General features: G+C 37.3%; 1 protein-coding gene across 2 annotated transcripts in view; it reads right to left on the bottom strand.

Moving 5' to 3' along the window:
* Positions 1-1,306: 1,306 nt before the first annotated feature.
* LOC112149837 (CD166 antigen homolog A) overlaps positions 1,307-20,367 on the bottom strand; it is a 54,429-nt gene continuing 35,368 nt past the window's right edge. Inside the window, exons 2-16 of one of the 2 annotated variants that reach the window (XM_024277789.2) lie at positions 19,451-19,560; positions 19,056-19,272; positions 17,237-17,301; positions 16,738-16,825; positions 16,437-16,607; positions 13,570-13,694; positions 13,353-13,485; positions 12,935-13,047; positions 12,729-12,855; positions 11,545-11,666; positions 8,106-8,238; positions 6,250-6,282; positions 5,802-5,913; positions 2,912-3,047; positions 1,307-2,823 (exon numbers count right to left, since the gene is read on the bottom strand). In XM_024277789.2, the coding sequence (XP_024133557.1) occupies positions 2,948-3,047; positions 5,802-5,913; positions 6,250-6,282; positions 8,106-8,238; positions 11,545-11,666; positions 12,729-12,855; positions 12,935-13,047; positions 13,353-13,485; positions 13,570-13,694; positions 16,437-16,607; positions 16,738-16,825; positions 17,237-17,301; positions 19,056-19,272; positions 19,451-19,560 (1,649 nt within the window). In that variant the 3' untranslated portion in view covers positions 1,307-2,823; positions 2,912-2,947. The remainder of the gene's footprint in view (positions 2,824-2,911; positions 3,048-5,801; positions 5,914-6,249; positions 6,283-8,105; positions 8,239-11,544; positions 11,667-12,728; positions 12,856-12,934; positions 13,048-13,352; positions 13,486-13,569; positions 13,695-16,436; positions 16,608-16,737; positions 16,826-17,236; positions 17,302-19,055; positions 19,273-19,450; positions 19,561-20,367) is intronic. The other variant, XM_024277790.2, reaches the window with a different exon arrangement.

The raw sequence follows: 20,367 nt of genomic DNA, 5'->3' as shown, positions 1-20,367 counted from the left end.
AAGTGTACAAAAAAGAAAAATCCCCAAAACTAAGATTTTAAGATAAATATTAAATAATAAAGCATGGTAAAAAAATCGAACATAAATAACAATATACTATAATAAAATGGACAGATATTGGAACATTTGCTGTAACCAGGGCTGACTTTCCTGGACATGAAGTTCTTCATGATGTCAAAGTGACGAGTATGTTTTTGTCAAAACTTGGTTAAACAAGCCAACAGCTTCAAATCAAGACAAAAACTGACGATGAAATGTTTTATATCTTCTGGATTACACAATTGTTCACATATTTTCAGTATCAAATTCACCCATGTATCAACTGTCAACTTATTATCTCCAGGTAACCTGGAATGGGTACAATTTTAGATTGTTTATCATTATGCCAGAGTTTATTTTAAGTACTTTCTTTTTCATCCTTTTTTCTTTGAATTTAACTTGTTATATTCTCAAATCATGTTTTCTTATCTATTTTAAAGGGAACCATATTTACAATTTAGGTTGTGGTACCAATACTGACAAAGCACCAAAAATATAATGTTTTAAGAAGTCATTTGTTTACTTTGACCCAGCATTTTAATATTGTTGCAGCTAAAATCCAACCTAGCGTTAGCTACAGAGACAACAAATAAAAAAAGAAAAGCTGAACTTTTTGGGGGAAAACCTGGTTTCAGTTTTTTACTTTTTTTATATTGTTTTGGTAATGGAAGTTTGGAGAGCAAACAAGTAACATCAAACTTTTTTTAAACGCTTATTTATATGTTCCCTTTTTCATTGTTGACAACAAAATGAGTTAAATTTTTATAAGAGAACAGATGAAACCAATTTCTCAAATTATAACACATTTTTCAAATTAAGGAAGTCAAAAGTGAATTATGTAAGAAGGTAAAGTGCTCTCAATTGAAATATGTTTTAATAGAAATTAAAATGAAGAAAAACAGTACAGTAGAACATTTAATAAAAATACGGTAATTTCTACCTTGAAAGAGTATATAAAATTTTAAATACAAATAAAAAAGAAACTTGGAATTGACAAAAAATTTACCATTTAAATGTAAATTTGACTTCTACAAAAAGATTAATAATCTTCTAAAGTCTTACGTTAGTTATAATGTAATTCTAATTTATCAAATAATTGAAAACATTATTTTGTCAATGGAATGTTACTTTTCATGCATTAATTACATTTATTTAGCATTTTATTTAGAAAATTTATATAAAAAATAAAATAATAATAATAAAAAGCCTGAAAAATGTATTAAAATTAAAAATTTCAAGATGAAAAATGTGCAAGCTGTGACCAGCATACCTTTTCCAAATGTACACTTTATTTTAAACAAAAGTACAAAAACAAACATCAGATATTTACAATACTTGCATGGCAATGTTCACTTTCTTTGGTCGATTTTTCCAATTTAAGATTTTTTTTGTTTGTTTTTTCCCACAAAGTAGACAGAAGCTCGGAGGTCTGAGATTATCACATGCTTGGAGTATTATTTGACTAGACGCTGAGCAAACTACAGAAGCAAATTACATTTTCAGCAAGCAATTTATCGACATTTGAAATAAACCGAAAACAAAAAAAATCTAGCAGGATATTTAATCTTGTACAATATAAATAGCAAAAAAAAAAAAAAAGAAACGTAAAAAAAGAAAGAAAATTACATTCACACACTTCACAACTTTATCCGGGTCTTGTTACATTTTTCAGTTCAATAAACGCCTAATGGACCAAAGATGGTGACATGTACAGCTGCGTGTTTTCCATAGTTTTCTACACAGAGCTTGAAACATGAACCCTATAGTGCACATCACTGATGGAAGCAATACAGGTAGATTAATGAAAGAAGGCATACATATCAAGGCTACTTTGAGACACGCATCCTGTCCTTTCTGCGTCCCGGATTGCAAAATGAGGTTATGGCTACGTGATAAACAATCATTCCTGAACACAAACCAATAGTTACCCTTTCATGTCTGCAGGTCCCCGGAAAAATTCATGGGAGACGCAACACAAAAAAAGTAACAGAAGTGATGAAAAAGGAGCCGATCGATGTCGTTTAGTCAAATGTACAGTACGTAGAAGAAAAGGCTACACTGCCCGCCATTTTCTTTCCTGGTTACACACAATCAAAGGCAAAAAAAAGTGAATTCATACAACACCAAAGAAGTTTGTGAACATCACCAGCTTCCAGCAACGTGAAAAATCCCCATCTATAACTAATGCTGAGTATAAGAATATACCCATAGCCCTTTCAGGAATTTCCCCTCAATTTTGAAAACTTTTTCCACCACATTAAAGAGCGGAGAATAAACACGTTTACTACTACGTTCTACTGATGTTGAAGCAGAGGTGGCTTCACCGAGATTTAACTAATAAGACGTGAGGAAGGTGAGTGTGGGGTGGGGTGGGGTGGGGGCAGACTAATGCAGAACTACACATCCTTACAGAGAAGGCAATTGGTCTAGCTTTAAACTTTATTTGCATCAACTAAAGACAGCTAAAGAAAAAAAAAAGATCTGAATCTTCACACTTTTCCCAAAAGTTCCATTCTAACAGACATGGATCCTAAAAGTAGACAAGTTTTACACAGGTTTCAGTAGTGCAGACGAGTTATGTATATCACACACAATATCCATTCGGTTTTTTTTTTTTTAATTATTCTTTTCATAAATGGAGGGGTGAGGAGTTGATGAGCATAGGGGATGTGTGGATATGTTTGTTTTTTGTAGAAGTCTCCCTGAAACCAAGCGGTCTTCGTCCCAATGCACACTCTCATTCCCACCCTCAGGACAGAAATGTGCAAAAGTTCTATGTTCTCACTGGAAGACAAAGACAAAAACAACCCAATGTTATGTGTAAAGAATAATTCAAAAAAGCACAATACGTTGGTCATTATATACTATGTACCTCTCACTCCCCATTTACAGAATGGACACCTCTTCTTTACACTTCAGCTTTCTGACTGTTCTCCACTTTCTCCTCCAGCTTTTTCTCCTCCTCAGAGGTTCCGTTTTCGTTCTCTGCAGTCTTCCAGCTTCCTTGCCTACCAGATAACAAAAAGTACGATAAGAAATACCAATATTATTTACACATCAGAGAAAATTCAATCCCAAACCACAGTTCCACTATAATTGTCTTTTGATGTAATTTAAAAAAAGCTTTTAATAACAATTATACAATTTTTAGGTAAAAATTAAAAAACTTATGTAGTTTTTCCAGGATATAGTTTCTGCAGAGTGACAGAAGTTCATTAGAAAGCTGCCTCTGAGTTGTGGGCGGGGCCACTGGTGCAGAGTAACCCCACCCCCACAATTCCTTTCATCATATCTCTTTTGTCTCCACCGGATTCATAATGACTTCAATAAATAAATAATAAGAAATGTAATTTTAAGCTTAATTTACTTTTTACATGTTCTCCATCATGGAAAAATGCCACAGAAATGTAAAAACACATTTGTTTAATTTTTTTTTAATCAAAGTAAAAAACTGGATCTTTAAATAACAATCCCAAACACACTGCACTGGTAATGAAGGAGTGGCTTCGTTAAAAGCATTTCAAGGTCCTGGAGAGGCCTAGCTAGTCTCCAGATTGAGCTCAGAAAATCTTTGGATTGAGTTGAAAGTCTGTGTTGCCCAGCGACAGCCCCAAAATATCACTGCTCTAGAGGAGATCTGCATGGAGGAATGGACCAAAATACCACCAACAGTTTGTGAAAACCTTGTGATATAATTGCCAACAAAGGTTATGTAACTAAGTATTAAGTACTAAGTATTGAGATAAACTTTTATTAGTGACCAAATACTATTTTACACCATAATCTACAAATAAATTCTTTAAAAATCAGACAATATGATTTTCTTGAATTTTTATCTTATTTTGTCTCTTATGGTTGAGGTATACCTATGATGAAAATTAGAGACCTCTCTCATCTTTTAAAGTGGGGGAACAAACATAAAATAAAAAATAAAAAAAATCACCAGGTAGCTTTTACTTATATTTTACTATTATTTCATGTATGTCTTCTCTGTAAGGTGCACACTTTTATTTTGAAAATCCACACTGAAGAACTGATGTGGACTACAGATACAAAAGTTTGGTGAATCGTAATAAATGTGTGGGCTGCTTTGGATAACGATGTGCACTAAGTTTAATGTTGCTTTAATAAAGAAAATCAATAATGGAAACCAATTATGTGAACTTGAACATTTAAGAAATAAAGGGCTCCATTAATTTTTATTTTCAAAAAGTAATTAAAAATAGAGTATTTTTTACACTTTCCAGATTAAGGATTAATCTTGAATTTAATTAAATTAGAGCACAAGGAGAAAACAGGCCCATCAGTTGGCAGCGTTCTGTTCCAGCCATCAACAGCCTCACTTTTGACCATGAAATCCTCTCACCAGGCAGGGCGTGCCACGCTGCGACGGCGCATCTAAAATTGAACAGCGTTGTAAACTTGACCCACAGCTCCACGTCGCCTGAAAAATTTAACACCTGCTCCCGATGTTTGGGATTCCACATCCCAGCAGTTTGGTTCAGAGAGACTGCAGAGAACGGCTTATTATCTCAATTATTTTAAAGGTTCTTATGCTTGTTATTTATTGATTTACTTTTCTGTGATAGTTTTTGATGGTTTAGAAAAGCTGTGCACAAACAAATGCAACAAAGATCACAAATCACCTTGTAGCAAAAAAAGGAAACATAATTTCTTCTAAAAAAATGTCGAAGATAAAGAACGTGCAGGAAAGTAAAACTTGCTCTTATATTATGGCTTTTTAAAGACCCATTTGGGAGAAAATTCTATTTTTGGTGATTTTAAGTCGTTCTTGTGGGATTTTTCAACCTCTAGTACCTTTACTACCTTAAGTCTACCTTCTGGTTAAGTTCAGCAGTAACATAAACAACATAAAAATCATAAAAAATCATTCTTGTTTTGGATCGTTTAACAACAAATCCTGAAAATTCTCTCCATAGTTTTCTATCCTCAAAGTTCTTCAACATTTTACGTTCTAAGCATCACATATTGGTGCAGAGTCCGAATGAAAAAAGTATTTTTTACACGGCAGAATTAGCTGATTCACGTCGATTACATCCGCATTTCAGCAGCCGAGGCTGCGTTTATCTCCTTCCGAATAAGCTGGAGTTTCGTTAATCGTGTCAGCTGTTGAAGAGTTACCATAACCAAAACACTGGAGCCAAAGCTCTGGTGATAAAGCCAATTCATTTTTTTAGAAGTTATGTCAGTGAGTGGAACTTCAGTCTCAGTTTTTGGATGGATAAAAGCTCTCACTGGTTTTATTTTGAAAACCGGAAGCTTCACAGACACTGAGATGTGTTTACTTCCGGTGACAGGCTTTGTTTTAGTCCGTAAACTTAAAATCCAACAATAATCTACATTTCATTATCGTCGCCAGATAACATTTGGATAATATTTTACTACACTCTACTATATTTATAAAAATGGTGAATCAGCAATCTTGGACGTCGCAAATATTTGTAGTCGAATTGACTTATCTCTGACTCTTTAGTCTTGTTTTAAATATGCTTTTTAGTTTGTTTTCCTTTATACATGACACAAGTAAGAAAACAGACAATTCATTGATGATGCGCTCCATAATCCAGGGTGTGGAAAACATTTTTTTCCTGAAGTTCCACTTTAAGAGGAGATAAGGATTTGCTTTTGTAATATTTTGTTCTGATACCCAAAACTGTTTCCCCCAGGATCAAGATTACACAGAAATGTAAGAACTTTAGGAAGATTAACTGACATCCAGAAAGGCTGAATAAACTTCTTACTTGGAATTCTTCAAGTAAAGCCAGTATGCCAGGCCAATGAGCACGGTGGCGACGAGGAGGCCCAGCACAACTCCAACTACTAGCTTGGTCTGATCCCTGCTCCTCTCCGTGTCTGCAACCCAAACAAAGAAATAAAAGACCTGACAGATTTCTGTATGAGGCTCCAGGCTTGCTGCATGTAATGAAATTGCATTTAACAATGCATTAGTGAGTGCACACATCAGCGCATGATTATGAAAAATTGATAGGAGCATTAATGAGGCGTTCAGCTCTTCACGGACAATGCTGATATCTAGTCAGGATGCTGGGAGTTCCAGTTCTCTTGTTAAACGGATTTTAGGGGCAGTTGTGAAAAAAGACAAGAAAAACCAAGAAACTTTGGTGCCCGTGGTCTTAGCTCCTCCCCCTTCCACAGTTTCTAACAGGCAAAAAGATTACTACAACTTACCTTCGGGTAGGATTTTCTCAGGCTTTAATTGTACTGAAATCAGATATAAAATAAAATTAACGTTTAACCAAAACAGAAAGAGAGAAAATTAAAAAATGGGTTTCTTTAGATAGAAAAGCTACAAGTCTACTTCTATTCTAGTTTGCATGCAAAGAGGGAACTGTTGAAATCCAGCATCCCAACACACACAGACTCTGTGTGAAGATCTGTCCCAAACAAGAGTGAGAAGCAGGAGCAACAGAGGATGAGATGAGTGTAGAGGAAGCTCAAAGCGCATGCAACAGCTATGAGGAGGCAGAAACCGACAAGCACAAATCAACATTTTCCATACACATAATATAATATTTCTTTTGGGATTTCAAACAATTTTTTCAAAATAAAATAAATGAACCCCTGGGTTAAAAATTAAAAAAGAATGATTAGTGTCTTAAATTCACCTGTAAACAGTAGAGCTGCCACGATTAGTCGATTAGTCACAATTATTAAAATAGTGGAGGACTAATTTCATCGTCAACATAGTCGTTTTTTTCTTTTTTTTCAATCTCAAAACTACAGTGAGCGCTCTCTAATGCCACGTCTGCCATTGTCTTTGACACACATCGGTAGTGATGTCACAGCAAGTTCTAGGAAAGCTTGGGTACCATAACAAGCTTGAACGAAAAAAAGTAAATATAAAAATAAAAATAAAAAAGTGCTCAAAGCAATATCAAATTAAAATTATTTTAAATTGTAAACATGTTTATTTTTGTGCTGTTGTTTTGCTTTTATAAATTGGTAAATGTGTTTTATATTGTATTAGTTTTATAATGTGTTTAATATGTTTTATATTCCATTTGCTTTATAACGTGCTTGATAATGTGTTTTATATTGGATTTCTTTAAAAAAAAAAGTAAATATGTTTATAATTTTAAAGCATAATGTATTGCATTGTAAAGGATTACATATGGAAATTAGCTATTAAGATACAATCTGGTGCAAGCATCTTTGCTTTTCAAGATCAATGTTTTTGTAGGCTGTCCTGATAAAGTAATCAACTAAACTAATCTGCAAGGCCGAACTTGTGTTCCATGGCCGCACTACGGCCATCCAAGAGGAAACACATTGTGACTGAGTATGATTACGCAGTGGTAAGCTAAGCTAGCATTAGCGCAAACGGAGAGCAAACTTATTAGCTAAATTATTTCTGTGCATCCCTGCAACATCTACCCCATCAGGATGAAATGTCCCTGCTGAAAGGAACATCTGAGATCAAGTCTCTCTAGAAATGCTAACTTTCCTGGCTAAAATCAGTCAGAGTAGTGAAATTGAACACAGTTGTGAACATTCAGCACCACAAAATGTACTTTTGTTATATTTCATTGCCATTCATTAATTCGTATTTGAGTCAGTGACACCAAAACTTTCTAATAGTTCCTTTGTTTCAGATGCCGACCTTATTTGATTTAAGTCTGGTTATAATGCCAGAAACAAATGAAGGAAAGAAGCTGCAGCATTCATTAAATGTTTAAAAAAACTATCATCTTAAGTGTCTTTATTTTTAGTTTGCATATAGCTTATACACTATAAGTTTAAAGCTAATGATGGTTAATATGTGTGTTTTACATCCAATTTACGCATGATCCGATTAGCAGACTAGCCGAAAAAATAATCAGTGATTAATCAACCATTAAAATAATCATTTGTGGCAGCCCTAGTAAACAGGATCAACAAGAGCTTTTTTAATACTTAAAGAATTAAAAGTAATTTAAGATAACAAAATAGGAAAAAAAACGTAACAAAACAGATTCTAGAGTAAAGATTATGAGAAACGGACAGTGAGACGGTGAAAAGCAAGAACATCTTCTCTTTTTACTTACAAGGAAGCACATCGATAGATTTAGTATCACTGCCAAACTCGTTGGACACTGTGCACAGGACGGTGAGGTTTTCCGATGGCACAACTGCAAACTTCTGCGTTATCTTTCCATTGGTGAAGGGACTTTCATAAAGCTGCACAAGAGAAAGAAAAAAGAAAAAAAAAAAAACACCCAGAAATATTAGTTCCTCCTGAAGCCACTAGGTGGCAATATTAGACAAACGACTCCCACTTTCAGTGACAAAGCAGCAGCTTGTGCCTGTGGGATGGAGGCTTGTTGCATCTCAGAGGAAAACCCCAGACAAAGACAAACTGCCAGCACCTCATTCACATCCTCAACACATACAAAAGGATGCAGCAACCCTGTAAGTCAGACTAATGATTCTGTGTTCAAGCCTCACATGATTCTTTCACTGAACAGGCTTGAAGGGATTCAGAGGAAGAAAAAAAAAGAGAGAAACAATCAAAATGTGTCCTGCAAGTGAAAGAACTCGGTGCAGCTTCTAAATGAGTAAATTATCGCACGCGGCTCCAGGCTTTAAATTTATTGTTGTGGTTTGAGAGTGAAAAGGGGTCTGAAAAGCATCCTGTGCACTCCCCGAGGTTTAAATGTAATTCACACTGCTCGTCCATCAGAGAGAACACAGGCGCTTCCCAGAAACAAATACAAGAATGCTAATAAAAAGAAAAAACCTGGGACTAAAACTGAGTTGGAGGCTTCGGAAAAAAAAGGAAAAGAAAAGAAAAAGCTGACACTTTTGCACACGGCCACCTGGAAGTGTTCAAAACAGATAAGTTTAGACCTCTGACAGCTCAGAAAAACAATGGAGGGCACGAAGGGAGCAAGGGAAGATGCACTTGAGCTGCAGCAAAAGCAACAAACTCAGGACATTCAAGCAGGCTGCCCTCCCATTCCAGCTTCCCTGCTGATCTGGTTTGTTTAAAGGAATAAAACACCTTCATATACGCTTAACATATCCAGATTTGTCCAAGTATAAATAGTTACATTGATCATAATCATTTGGCATCCTGTTTTGACTCATCTCTAAAAAGCAGAGGACAAACAGAAACAAAAGCGACTTTATTCTGTTTCCCAGTCAAAGGCGATGGAGGCGGGGGGGCTTCAAGAAAAAGGTGGGAGGCTGCTTGTTAAATCCGATATTGTTAATTCAGTAAATAAACTGCTAAATTCCACTGAGCTCAAAGATAACGAGCGCAGTGTGCAAACCCGCTCTCATAAAAATGCCTCTGATGAATCGTCTTGTCCTACCTTGATGGTTTGAAGCTGCCCCAGATGTCAGGAAATGATAGGACCGTGTTGGTCAGACGGTGCAATAAATAACACGCTCTGCGACTGCTTTTAAACCCAATAAAGCACAGACTTTATTTACTAATGTTAGATAGTAAAAAGGTTACCATTTAAGCTTTGTTAAAATGATCCAGAAAACTGGCCATTAATCATAGATGCAACCGATGTTTTGAAGTATTTGTAGACTTCCTTTTAAAACAATTTATGAGAATATCTGCTTGAAGAGGTTATCTCCTGCTCTTTTAGGCTGACTAATACTGATAGTATATAAAAGACGTCATTTTGCATTAGTTCCAAACACCCTTGTGCATTGTAAACCAATTCTTCTTTCTTCTTTCTAAGACTAGCAGTTTTGGGTAAAGCCCCGCCTCCTCTGATTAGTAGTCAGTCACAACCAAACTTCTCACTGTTGTTTAATTGACTGTCTGTTGAGAGGTGAAACACTCTGCCTTCTCCGTGTGCAGAATCAGAAAACGGCTGGGGAGGTAGCATGTGTCAACAATCAGAAAAGCTGGGACTTCTACTGCAGCTTCAAGCCAAACTATCCCCCCTTTGTGAACCCTGCAGACATTATACACAAACACTATGTCTAATGCAGAACATTAGCATTAAAAAACATGAAAGCAACAACCAATGGGGGAGCATTGACACAATATTCAAGGTTTCTTATAGCCGTACGATTTTTGTTTTTTTTGAAGGGACGATTCTTTATATACCAAAAAAAAAATTCTGAAGGAAAGTTCAAAGGTTTATAAAATTCAGAATCTGACGGAACAGAAAAAACTTCCATAACACACGTGCACTACTTATTTTTTCATCAGTCTCCTTGTCCAGTGAAACTTTTCCTAATTTCAAAAGCAGTTTTAATGAGTTTTTGTTGATGAAATTGTCCACAAACAAACAACTGCATTTCTAGGTGTAAACCTAAACTGCATCCACTGCTGTCTGCCATGAACATCCTTTGGGAGAAAGAAATAACTCTCAAGAGTAAAACTACCTATTGAGCATATTCTTGAAACCAAAAAAATATTGTTTTAGGAGCAATGTTATTTGCAGCATCATGGCAATCTCGGATGTTGACTTTAAGGCCATATTTTTTTAAAATAATTTTTAGTATAGCAAGAAATTAATCCCAGAAATCTGAATTCAGACTGTTAAACCGAACTGTGTGAGTCAATCTAGCCTTCATTTCATCGTTTTAGCTCGTTAGCATTCGTACGTTTGGCTTGTTTATGCAATGAAAACAAATCAGCCCTGTTTCCTTTCTGCTAAAACCATCACATCAGCCGTTTGTTGCTCTTTATGGTGCCGAGTCGCTCTGCTCTTTTCAACACTGACCTATTTTCAAGCAACAACACTTAAGAAATAAATGGATTTTTTTTATTTGCTCCTATCTCTACTTGTTTGTACAAACCAGCTCCCAAAACAGTTCACCTTCAACAGTGTTTTTAACTGCTTGTTTTTTTTAGGCAGAACTGTCTCATTTCCAAATATTTTCAAAGTAAAAGCGTATGAGCTGGTAGTTAGATGCCCCAAATTATGAAAAGTCATAAAGGGGGAAAACTGCCAGTTTAGGGATTGTTTGTAGTAAATCTAGAAAAAAAACTTAAATAAATGTCAACTTTTGTTATTTTTTTTATTTCACAACTGAAATTTAACTAAAATCCCAAAAACATCACCTGAAGTAAACCAGCGTTTTTCTTAGCTATGAGGTAAAGTTTGGCTATTGGAATTTATGAATATTTTCTTTTCTGTTTCCAAGCATTAACATTATGGCTTAAAATATTTGTTTTTCAAAAACCTATTAGTGGATTAAGATTTATTTTTGACACAACTAACAACTTGTTTTTATAAATCTTAAACTTTTCTTTGAGTTTAAGGTGAATTTAATGTGCTTTATGAGGCACCTCTGGTGTGTGTAGCTTCAACTGGAGTTCTGTATCTAATGACAGGTGGTCGCACTACAACCTCTTTTTCTGGATTCTGTATTAAAACAGATCAGATCACAATAAATTCTGACTTTCTGTCATACGCAGCTGTCAACTATTTAAAACTGCTATATAAATAATTACATCTAACAGGACTAGAAAAGCTGAAAGGCGACAGGTTTCTGGAGTGTAAGTGTGCGTACCAAAGTGCCGTTGATGTTCCAGGTAACTGCTGGCTTCGGGTTTCCTTCGGCCTCACAGATGAGGACTCTGTGGTTGCCGTCGTCACTGTGCTGTTTGGACAAGCTGGTGATAACCGGAGCACCTGAAAGGCAAGAGAAAACATACACTGCAGAAACTGAATTTATAGGTAAAAGTACTTTATGGATGGGGTAGTGTACCGCTCTTCCTCAGGCAGTTCATTAAAAATGGAGAATAGAAGGTCTAACACTGAATGTTTACATCAACTCCAGATTCTAAATAACTTGTTTACGTGTGTGTCTGAGAAGACTCGTTCATCCAGGACGGTTCCATAGCCGAAGAAGGTTTAAAAAGGGTCATTTCGTCAAGAGGAACAACTTTAGTTTCAAGAACTAAATCCAGATTAGCCTTTTTAAAACTAAAATTATCCTTTGACAAAAAAGAAAAACAAAAGTAAATACTTTGTTCTCAACAGAGAATGACCATGTTAATTTGCTTTGGGTTGTAGTTTGACTTTAATATAATTTAGTGAATTCATTTCATCAAACCTTCTCTAAAGAGATTGTAACTTTCTCTCATCTAGATTTTTTTTTGGGGATATTTTTATTTAAAAGCATAATCTTTTAAAAAAAACAAAGTCAATATGCTTGATTCTGAGTTTTCCTCATTTTATACAACTTTGCTAATGATCATGTGATAAGAAATTCATAAATTGGATAGGCTTAAAAAATCAATATCAAATTGATCTTTACTTCTTCAAAATTTTATTGATTCATCAAAACCATAAATCAATTTTTCTTTCAAAAATACAAATTTTTTTAGACATAAAAATGCTTACAGTATTTTTTAAATCTAAGAAATTGTGATTTTATTAATAAAAGTTCAACCTCTGTTCAGTGTATATATAATAACGTGTTTGGTTAACAAATAAAATTGGTTTTGAATAAAAATTAGAAAAATGAATCAATACAAAATCCTAAATTTGTCAGTCATAATTAAATCAGCTCAATATTTTGGTTGTAAATTCCCTAAAAAGTTAATCAGGTTGCTTTTTCTAGACCTCTAATGCAACAGATGTAGAGTACAATCAGGTGGTTGAAGTGTGGGCAAAGACTGGTGGTTGTGATCATTGGTACAATAAATGTGTCGAACTCTACTTAAATTAGAATGTAGTTTGACCTCTCACCTTCAACAACAAGCTCAAAAGATGCTTTCCGGCTGAGGGGCCCCAACGTCACCTCACACTCGTAGACAGCAGAGTCAGAGTAAGCGATCTTGTGGAACTTTGGCTCTTTGTCTAAAATGTCACCATTCTGGGTCAAATGAAGAGAATATCAATATCCACTTTGGGGGACAAGAGCAAACAGGTTTTGAATTTTGCTCTGCGTTTACCTTTTTCCATGAAACGCTATGTGAAGCAGAAGAATTAATCTGAAGAGTTACTTCCAAAGCTTCGCCAGTTTTCATGACAATCCTTCCAGAGGGGCTTAAATTAAAGTCTAGGTCTAAAAAAAACGTTAAAAGAAAGAAGGAAAAGTGTTGAAAGATGGTTCACAGGTTTGATAAGGGTTGTGTTGTTAAGCACACAACTCTGCACTTGGCTCAGAGCCTGGCAGATGCAGCTTTTGTAGAGGCTGACACAATTCTACGAATCAGCCCACTGACAGTCTGAAAAAGGCAGATATTTGAACTTTCTATTCTCCTACAAACACTTATAGCTCTCAACATAAAAGGAAAATGATACAGATAAACAATGCAGAAGTGCGGGAAAATGGTGCTAAAATCTACAAAAGACGAGGGATTTTCTTACAGTTGACTGTGATGTTCTTGGAGGCTTCCAGTGCGCGGTCATCCACCAGAGAACACCTGTATTCACCAGATGCGTCACGTGTGACGTTCGGGATGGTCAGCGTGTTTTTGTTTTCCACTTTCACCGTCTCCCCCTAAAAGAAGATAACCACACCTGGAGGTTAGATGAATTATTTTCTCTTTTTTTGTTGCACAAAAATCTAAGGAAGTGGAGTGACCTTGAGGTGGAAGTTAAAGCTGGTGGGAGGCGGGTTTCCATCCGCCACACACTTCAGAGTAACGTTAACTCCTTCCACAAGAAGATCCTGAGGAGTGACATGAAGTTCGATGGTTTCCGTGGAGTCTGTGGAGAAAACAAGCGATTCCAAGTCTCAGAGGTAAACTTGGGAGCCAATCCATCCCATATTAGTCTAACCCCCAAAAAGAAGTCAGGCTGGTGCTTTGGAGTTGGCTACAAGCAAAGCTAAAAAGATGCAGCTGAGGAGATGGTTGAATTACTATCATAATCTGAGGCAATCGACCAGAAAATTCCCTCAAAGCACATCTGAAGCGAACTGTTTGAAGAGCTCCTTGTAAGTAACCGCTGCAGCACTCCTGAATTCCACAGTAAGCAGGTTGCTTTCATATCTGATGCAGCAGTCTATAGAAATACCGGTACAAAGCATCTAAAGCCAGACGTCTTTATTTTTTCAAGCACAGCCATCAAAAGCATTGTTGTCATTTCCTGCTTTGGCCTGAAGCAAAAGGCATTAGAGAGAAAAAATAATGTAAACAAAGTTGAAATAGTATATAAAAAAACAGACAATGTGACTCTGCTGGCAGCAGCTACAGAGTGTTTATTGATCCCCTGGTCAGAAGCTGCTGCTGTGTGATGGGATGTTGAAATAGCTCAGCACCAACTGAATAAACCGAATGGCGTTCACTAGATCTGGAATCCCATCAGCGGCAATGACTCTTCCTGTGAGGGCACCTGGCCATTTTCTGGATCTGTGCTGCAGCCTACAGCACTTAGAATAACAGTGAACCTGGAATAAAGCTCCAGTTCAACATGACACCAAATATGTAAAAGTATTCAAACAAAGCAAATAAATAACTCTCTCATTTTGTTTCTTTCACTATTTTTAGACACTTATGAGAGAGAAATTAAAACAAATATTTACTCATTTTCAATATTTACAAATCAGAAACCATCTCCAAAAATGTTACCATTTAATTATTTTCTTAAATTGCATTATCTCTTTAGGGGTCACGGTGTTGCTGGAGCCTGTCTTGGCCAGGCTACTGTTGTGGTACACCCTGGACAGGTTACCAGTAGGGCTGGGTTGATAAAATTGATTTGAATCGATTTAAGCTTTACAAATCAATAATCGATTCCTAAAAATATAGATCTATTTAGCACATAAAGTTAAAGTTTGCTAGCTTGATGCTAATGTTTAATGGAATATCCCATAGGACGGCTAATGCTAACGCTTGGTCGACCAAAACATACATCGCTGACTAAATGAACATCTTTATAAACTCACAGGCATACATTTCCAAACTCTTAAGGAAATATTTTTGTTTTTTGTTCAAACTTTCTTCTTCTTCTGGAATAAGGTGAAATGCTAAAGCGTGATTGCCACCTAGCAGCCAAATTCACAAAAAGAAAACACTGTTTACACTATTAGTGGGGGGGATTCCTTCGTATTCGTGGATTCGGCGAGTCTCTGGTCCCTAACGCCCGAGAATAAGGGGGGAATACTGTATGCAAAAATTGAATATTCTTTGCAGGTGAAGAAGAATACAGACGAAAAGAGGATTAAACTTTCAGCTTGGATCCTGAGTCAGGAAAAGCGCTGGTCGGACACTTACTGTTGTCGTAATACGCCAATCGATGGATTTCATTGTGTGACAACAGTTGCTCCACTCTAACTGGTCCGTTCCATTTTTCTAGAGACCTACGACCAATGGGGGACTGAAAACGGTACAAATCGCTCTGCCTTAATTTGTACATTTTATAATGGAAACGCCTTAAAAACCGTATTGGTCCAGTTCAATCCGCTCTGAACCGCTCAACGTAAACGAGTTATTAGAGTAATCAAGTAAGCTATGAAGCATGACTGTGGGAGGAAGATGAAGCACCTGGACAAATAATCCTTTAATAATAATAATCAATTTGATTTAAAAGGGCCTTTCAAGGAACTCAAGGATACTGTAAAAAGCAAAGGTCAGTAAGTTCACAGAAATATAAAAAATACGATAAATAGTAGCTGACAGAAAATCAAGAGTGAATCAGAGTAAAAAAGTAGATTGAAATTTGAAATTAACCATCTAGCTCCAATGCAGCCCTGTATACGTCAAACCCCTTCAGCTCCAAAATTACCTAAATTTAACATCTACTTAAGACAAATCATGAGTGATTTTTTTTTTCATTGCTGTAAATATATTCAGGCATCAAGGGGTTAATTTAGACCAAAATATTCTATTGGATACAAACAGAAGATCCCAGGAAACACTTTTATCAACACAAACCGTCGTAAAAAGATCGTAAAAAGAAATTACATTTCGGAAATAAAAGAAAGTAGGGCTTTTGAGATTTGTATTCTTGGACTGAAGCCTGCATGCAGAGATAACATCTTTACGGTTCTATTCCTGCCTTGCAGGATCCTGGAAGCCTAAACCAGCTACTGTAGGGTGATGGTCCACTTTTGGCTCGCAGAGGCTTTCTAACTATAAGGTGACAGTTCGAAGCACCACGCCACCTGCATGTAGCAGGTTTATGCAAAGGAAACAATAAAAGCTGTGAACCATCAAAAAAAATAGTGGTATTGTTTTTTCTCCATTAACTCAGCAGGATGGTAAAAACATGCTTCCCATGACGACAACCTGCTCCTTCAAATCATTTCCCTTATTTACTCCAGTCGAAAGTGTTGACTCAAACCTAGATTATAATCTGTAAAAAAAAAAAAAAAAAAAAACAAGCAGAGAGCTTGTTCTTTTGAAAATGAGATCTCCTGATTCTGTATTACAGTAACTTTCCGGTTTCCAGTTAGTTGTTCTGGTGGATTCTGGGAAAAACTGAGAACAATGGCGCGGAGTGACTCACAGGTGACGGTTATAGTAATTGGAGAGGACGCGTGCTCTTCCACGGAGTGCTTGGTGCGGCAGATGAACTCAGCGCCGTCGTCCTCCTTCTTGGCGGAGTACTCGAGAGTGGAGGTTGTGGTCGACGAGAGCGTGACGGGGTCCTCCTTCACAGACTGGGTAATGAAAATGCCTGCCCACAAAAAAAAAAAAAAACCCCAAACAGGTGCTGTCTTTAAAGATTACTGAAAAGATGACAGTTAGAAACTGCACAAACGTGTGCGGTCCGATCTGATCGTTGATTACAAATGAGAAATGCAAACCTTTCCCATCATCCACCAGAGGTTGGTTGTTCTTTAACCACATGATGTCTGCAGCTGGGTTAGCATCTTTAGCAGTACACACTCCCAGCTGTGGAACCACCAAAAAAACAGTAGAGAAACAGAAAAAGAGTGCAATCAAAAAAAAGAAAAAGAAACATTTCATGAATATTTTCAAATGCCTGAATTGTACGCAAATTAGATTTTTTCATGCCTCTACAGCATTTGAGGAGTAAAGAGTTTTCCAAGCAGTAGACCATGAAATGCCCAGAGCAGTGCAAAAGCCTCTTCAATCCTCTGAGGATTCTAATTGCATTAGGGTGTGTATGTGTGTGGGGGGTGGGTCGACTCTTTACTAATTCATGAGAATGCCTTCAAAGAACTTATTACTGGAATAACATGCACGGTCTCTGTTTTAGGTCTCAAAATACCTCCATGCGAGTCAGGGATTTCCCTTGATGAGAACATAGTTATGAGCAACATTTAACATTAAAAACTCCACCTTAGTGAGTTTGCCAATCTCCAGCTCCTCTGCTTTGTCAAGCATCTCCAGGCCTGCAGGCGACTCTGCAATACAGAGAAAAAAAATGTGTTTCTGAACAAGGTGTTAGCACAGGCGCGGATGCTGTTCCTGTCAATCATAGTGGAACTTTAAAGAGCCGATGTTATGCTTTTTGAATTTCTGGCTCTCTTTTAGTGTGCTCTGTGGCTCTTTGTGTCTACAGTCTGCATCTTTTACAAAGTTGGTAACAAAGCAAGATATACTATATATATAAATATATATAAATATATATATTTCTAGAGGAGTCTGTTGCTGAACTTCTGGCATAGACTTGGTGAAAGTGTTTTGCCATAAAGGTCACAAATACAACTATAATGGGGAGGTAATGGCAGAATCTTCAAGATTTCATGCTAATTTTCTTTAAATATTTTGGGAAAATTGTTGCCGTGGTCATGAATGTAGTTGGCGTGGCGAAATTGGGCGACAGTTGGGCGGCCACAGCCCGGCAGCAGCTCTGATTGAACGATGTGTAAATGTCTCCGTCCATATTACGTGCCACTAACTGCCAGCTGCCCAGTGGTGTGTACATAAAAAGTGGGCCATTCTGCACCAACTCAGATTTTGAGCAAACATTATAATCTTATCAATTTACACATTTATAGACAACATGTCTCCCAAGAAAGCACAATGTTCTGTCTTCTTATTCTTTTCTGCACCAACCACCATTCATCAATACGTAGGTCTTAGAGTTGCTGTGGTGCTATGAACGCTGTAGCATCGATGCCGTCTCCCCATTTGGACCCACAGTGGCCAGAACTGCCAGATTGATATCTGGTCCACAGCCCTCGTCGAGTGGCCGCGCTGCTACCATCCGATTTCTAACAACTGGGTGGTGGGAGTGGGACGATAAGTCTGAATTTAATAGACCATCAGACGATTTGGGAGACCTTTTGGATGCCTTTTGGCCAAGGTCTCTCTTGAAAAAGAGATGTAAGTCTCAATGGGATTTCCTGGTAAAATAAAGGTTAAATAAATAAAATAAACCGTCTAGCCGCTGTAACATTTCAACTTTTTCTTAACCCTTGTGCTATCCTAGGTATGTTTACATTAAAAGTTGGGTCATCTGGACCCCAAAAGACAGGGCGCTGAACTTTTTTTCCAGGGATTTTTTATCTTCACTGGTATCTGTGGCATACATAAGATCCTGTCCACCTTAGTCATGGGGGGGATCACACATCACTATAAGGGTTGGGTCATCTGGACCCTATAAGAGTTAAGACCTCCGAGACCAAATGCACACTGTTGTCTCACGATAAGAAATGCTGCCACGTAGCCACCTGCCCATTTTGATGAAAAACTTGCATTTAGGTCACAGCACAGTTGTATTATGGGATATGTGACGGTAGTCCACAGCACGTGTCAAAGTCAAGGCCCAGGGGGTAATTATATTCGGCCCTCCAGATCATTTTATTTTATCGTTTTTAATGACCCAATGTTATCTTATTTCTAACTTGTATAATTTTGACAGAATATTGTTTGATGAAGAGTCAAACATTGAAAGTTATTTAAGGTTGAAGTTGATTTATTCTAGAATAATATTTATTCTTGTTTTTTTTATAGTAATGTTAAAAAGTTACATTTTTAAAGTTTAACAAATTTAGCTTTAGTGTATTCAATAAATGTGTATCCTCCTTGGCCTGCAACCTAAGGTATGTTTTGAATTTTGGCCCCCTGTGCGATTGACTTTGACACCCCTTGGCTACAGCATCAAAGTTTATCCCATTCTTCGGAGAATCCTTTGCTCAAATAGTTTACTCACTTATAACTTCCAATGTAGTTCTGTATTCCAAAATGTTTCCCGAGGTCACCAAAAAGCAGGTGAAAGTCCCTTGGTCGGTCAGCTTGACATCAGACAGCAGCAGGCTGTAGTTGGACCCCAAGCTCACACGATCCTTGTATGCATCTTGGTTGGATATCGCTTCGTCCTTATCGCTTCGTTTGACAATCAAATCTTTTAAAAACCCCGTTTCGTGTTCCTGCAGAGAGGAGCAGAGTGCTCTTGAGACACAACGGTTGCAATTTCAATAAAAGCACTCAGTGTCAGACGGAGGGTCAGACGCATGCACTAACGTGCGTGCAGCCAGACTGGGCGTGGCTCAGTCACCAGGAGAGGGTGTCAGTGGGATGTCGCAGTTGACCTCCAATGTGACTTACGTATTTCCATTTGACCATGACGATGTTTTCTGGTTTTTCGAATTTTCTGAATCCGCAGGGAATCTCTATGGTTTCTCCGTACGCACCGTGAACACTCTCCATAGATTTGACTGCAAAAGAGAAAAGCAGAGACACAGTTTTGATTTGTTTTTGGAGACCAATGCGACAAAGCAAACCGGTTGTTTCCTCAAATGTACTTTTGACAAAGTTTTGATCATTTCACGGGTCCTTTCCTGCCCTAAATTTTATTCAAAACATCGCCATGGAGACAAAGTGCCTGAGAGGGGGATGGGATGGCAGGAGGGGGGGTGCCGGCAGAAGAGTCTCAAAGGGCTGTGATGATGAGGTGGAGCTGGAGAGCTTCAGGGAAGACGAGGCATGAAAATGCTCACTTTTCTGGCATTTAGACGTACATTTCAGACCTCGCAGGGTTCAGGGAAAATTCCTGCGTGGGCTGCCCAGGACACCAGTACTAAGCTGCATCCGAGCAGTCTCTTTTTTTTTTTTTTCTGCCAAACAGCTTTTTTAATGACATTTACAGAACATTTTGTGGATATTCAGGCACCAAAATATCTGATTACATTCATCTGCAATAAACTAGTTAGTGATTCTGTAGTTATAAGAGCTTACGGGGCAAACATGTGATCCTCATTTAAATCCAGTTTGAATACAAGGAAATAGCTTTTCTATGGTTACCATTGTCCACATTTGGAGTAAGTAACAGCTTGGACCCTTGGGGAGTGTTTGCACAGCTCAATTCAGCGTGTTTTAGACAAGCGGCGCTGTTTATTTCCCACCATGCCTCTTGTTTCCCCACATGTCACAACCCCCTGCTGTCAAGTGTCATTTTCAAACCAGGGCTTTAAGTCGAGCTCTGAGAGGAGTCACAAGAATCAGTGAGTTCCACCATTTTTTTT

The sequence above is a fragment of the Oryzias melastigma genome, linkage group LG13 (genome assembly GCF_002922805.2).
Source record: "Oryzias melastigma strain HK-1 linkage group LG13, ASM292280v2, whole genome shotgun sequence".
Lineage (NCBI taxonomy): Eukaryota > Metazoa > Chordata > Actinopteri > Beloniformes > Adrianichthyidae > Oryzias > Oryzias melastigma.
This window is presented reverse-complemented; position numbering and strand designations above follow the sequence as displayed.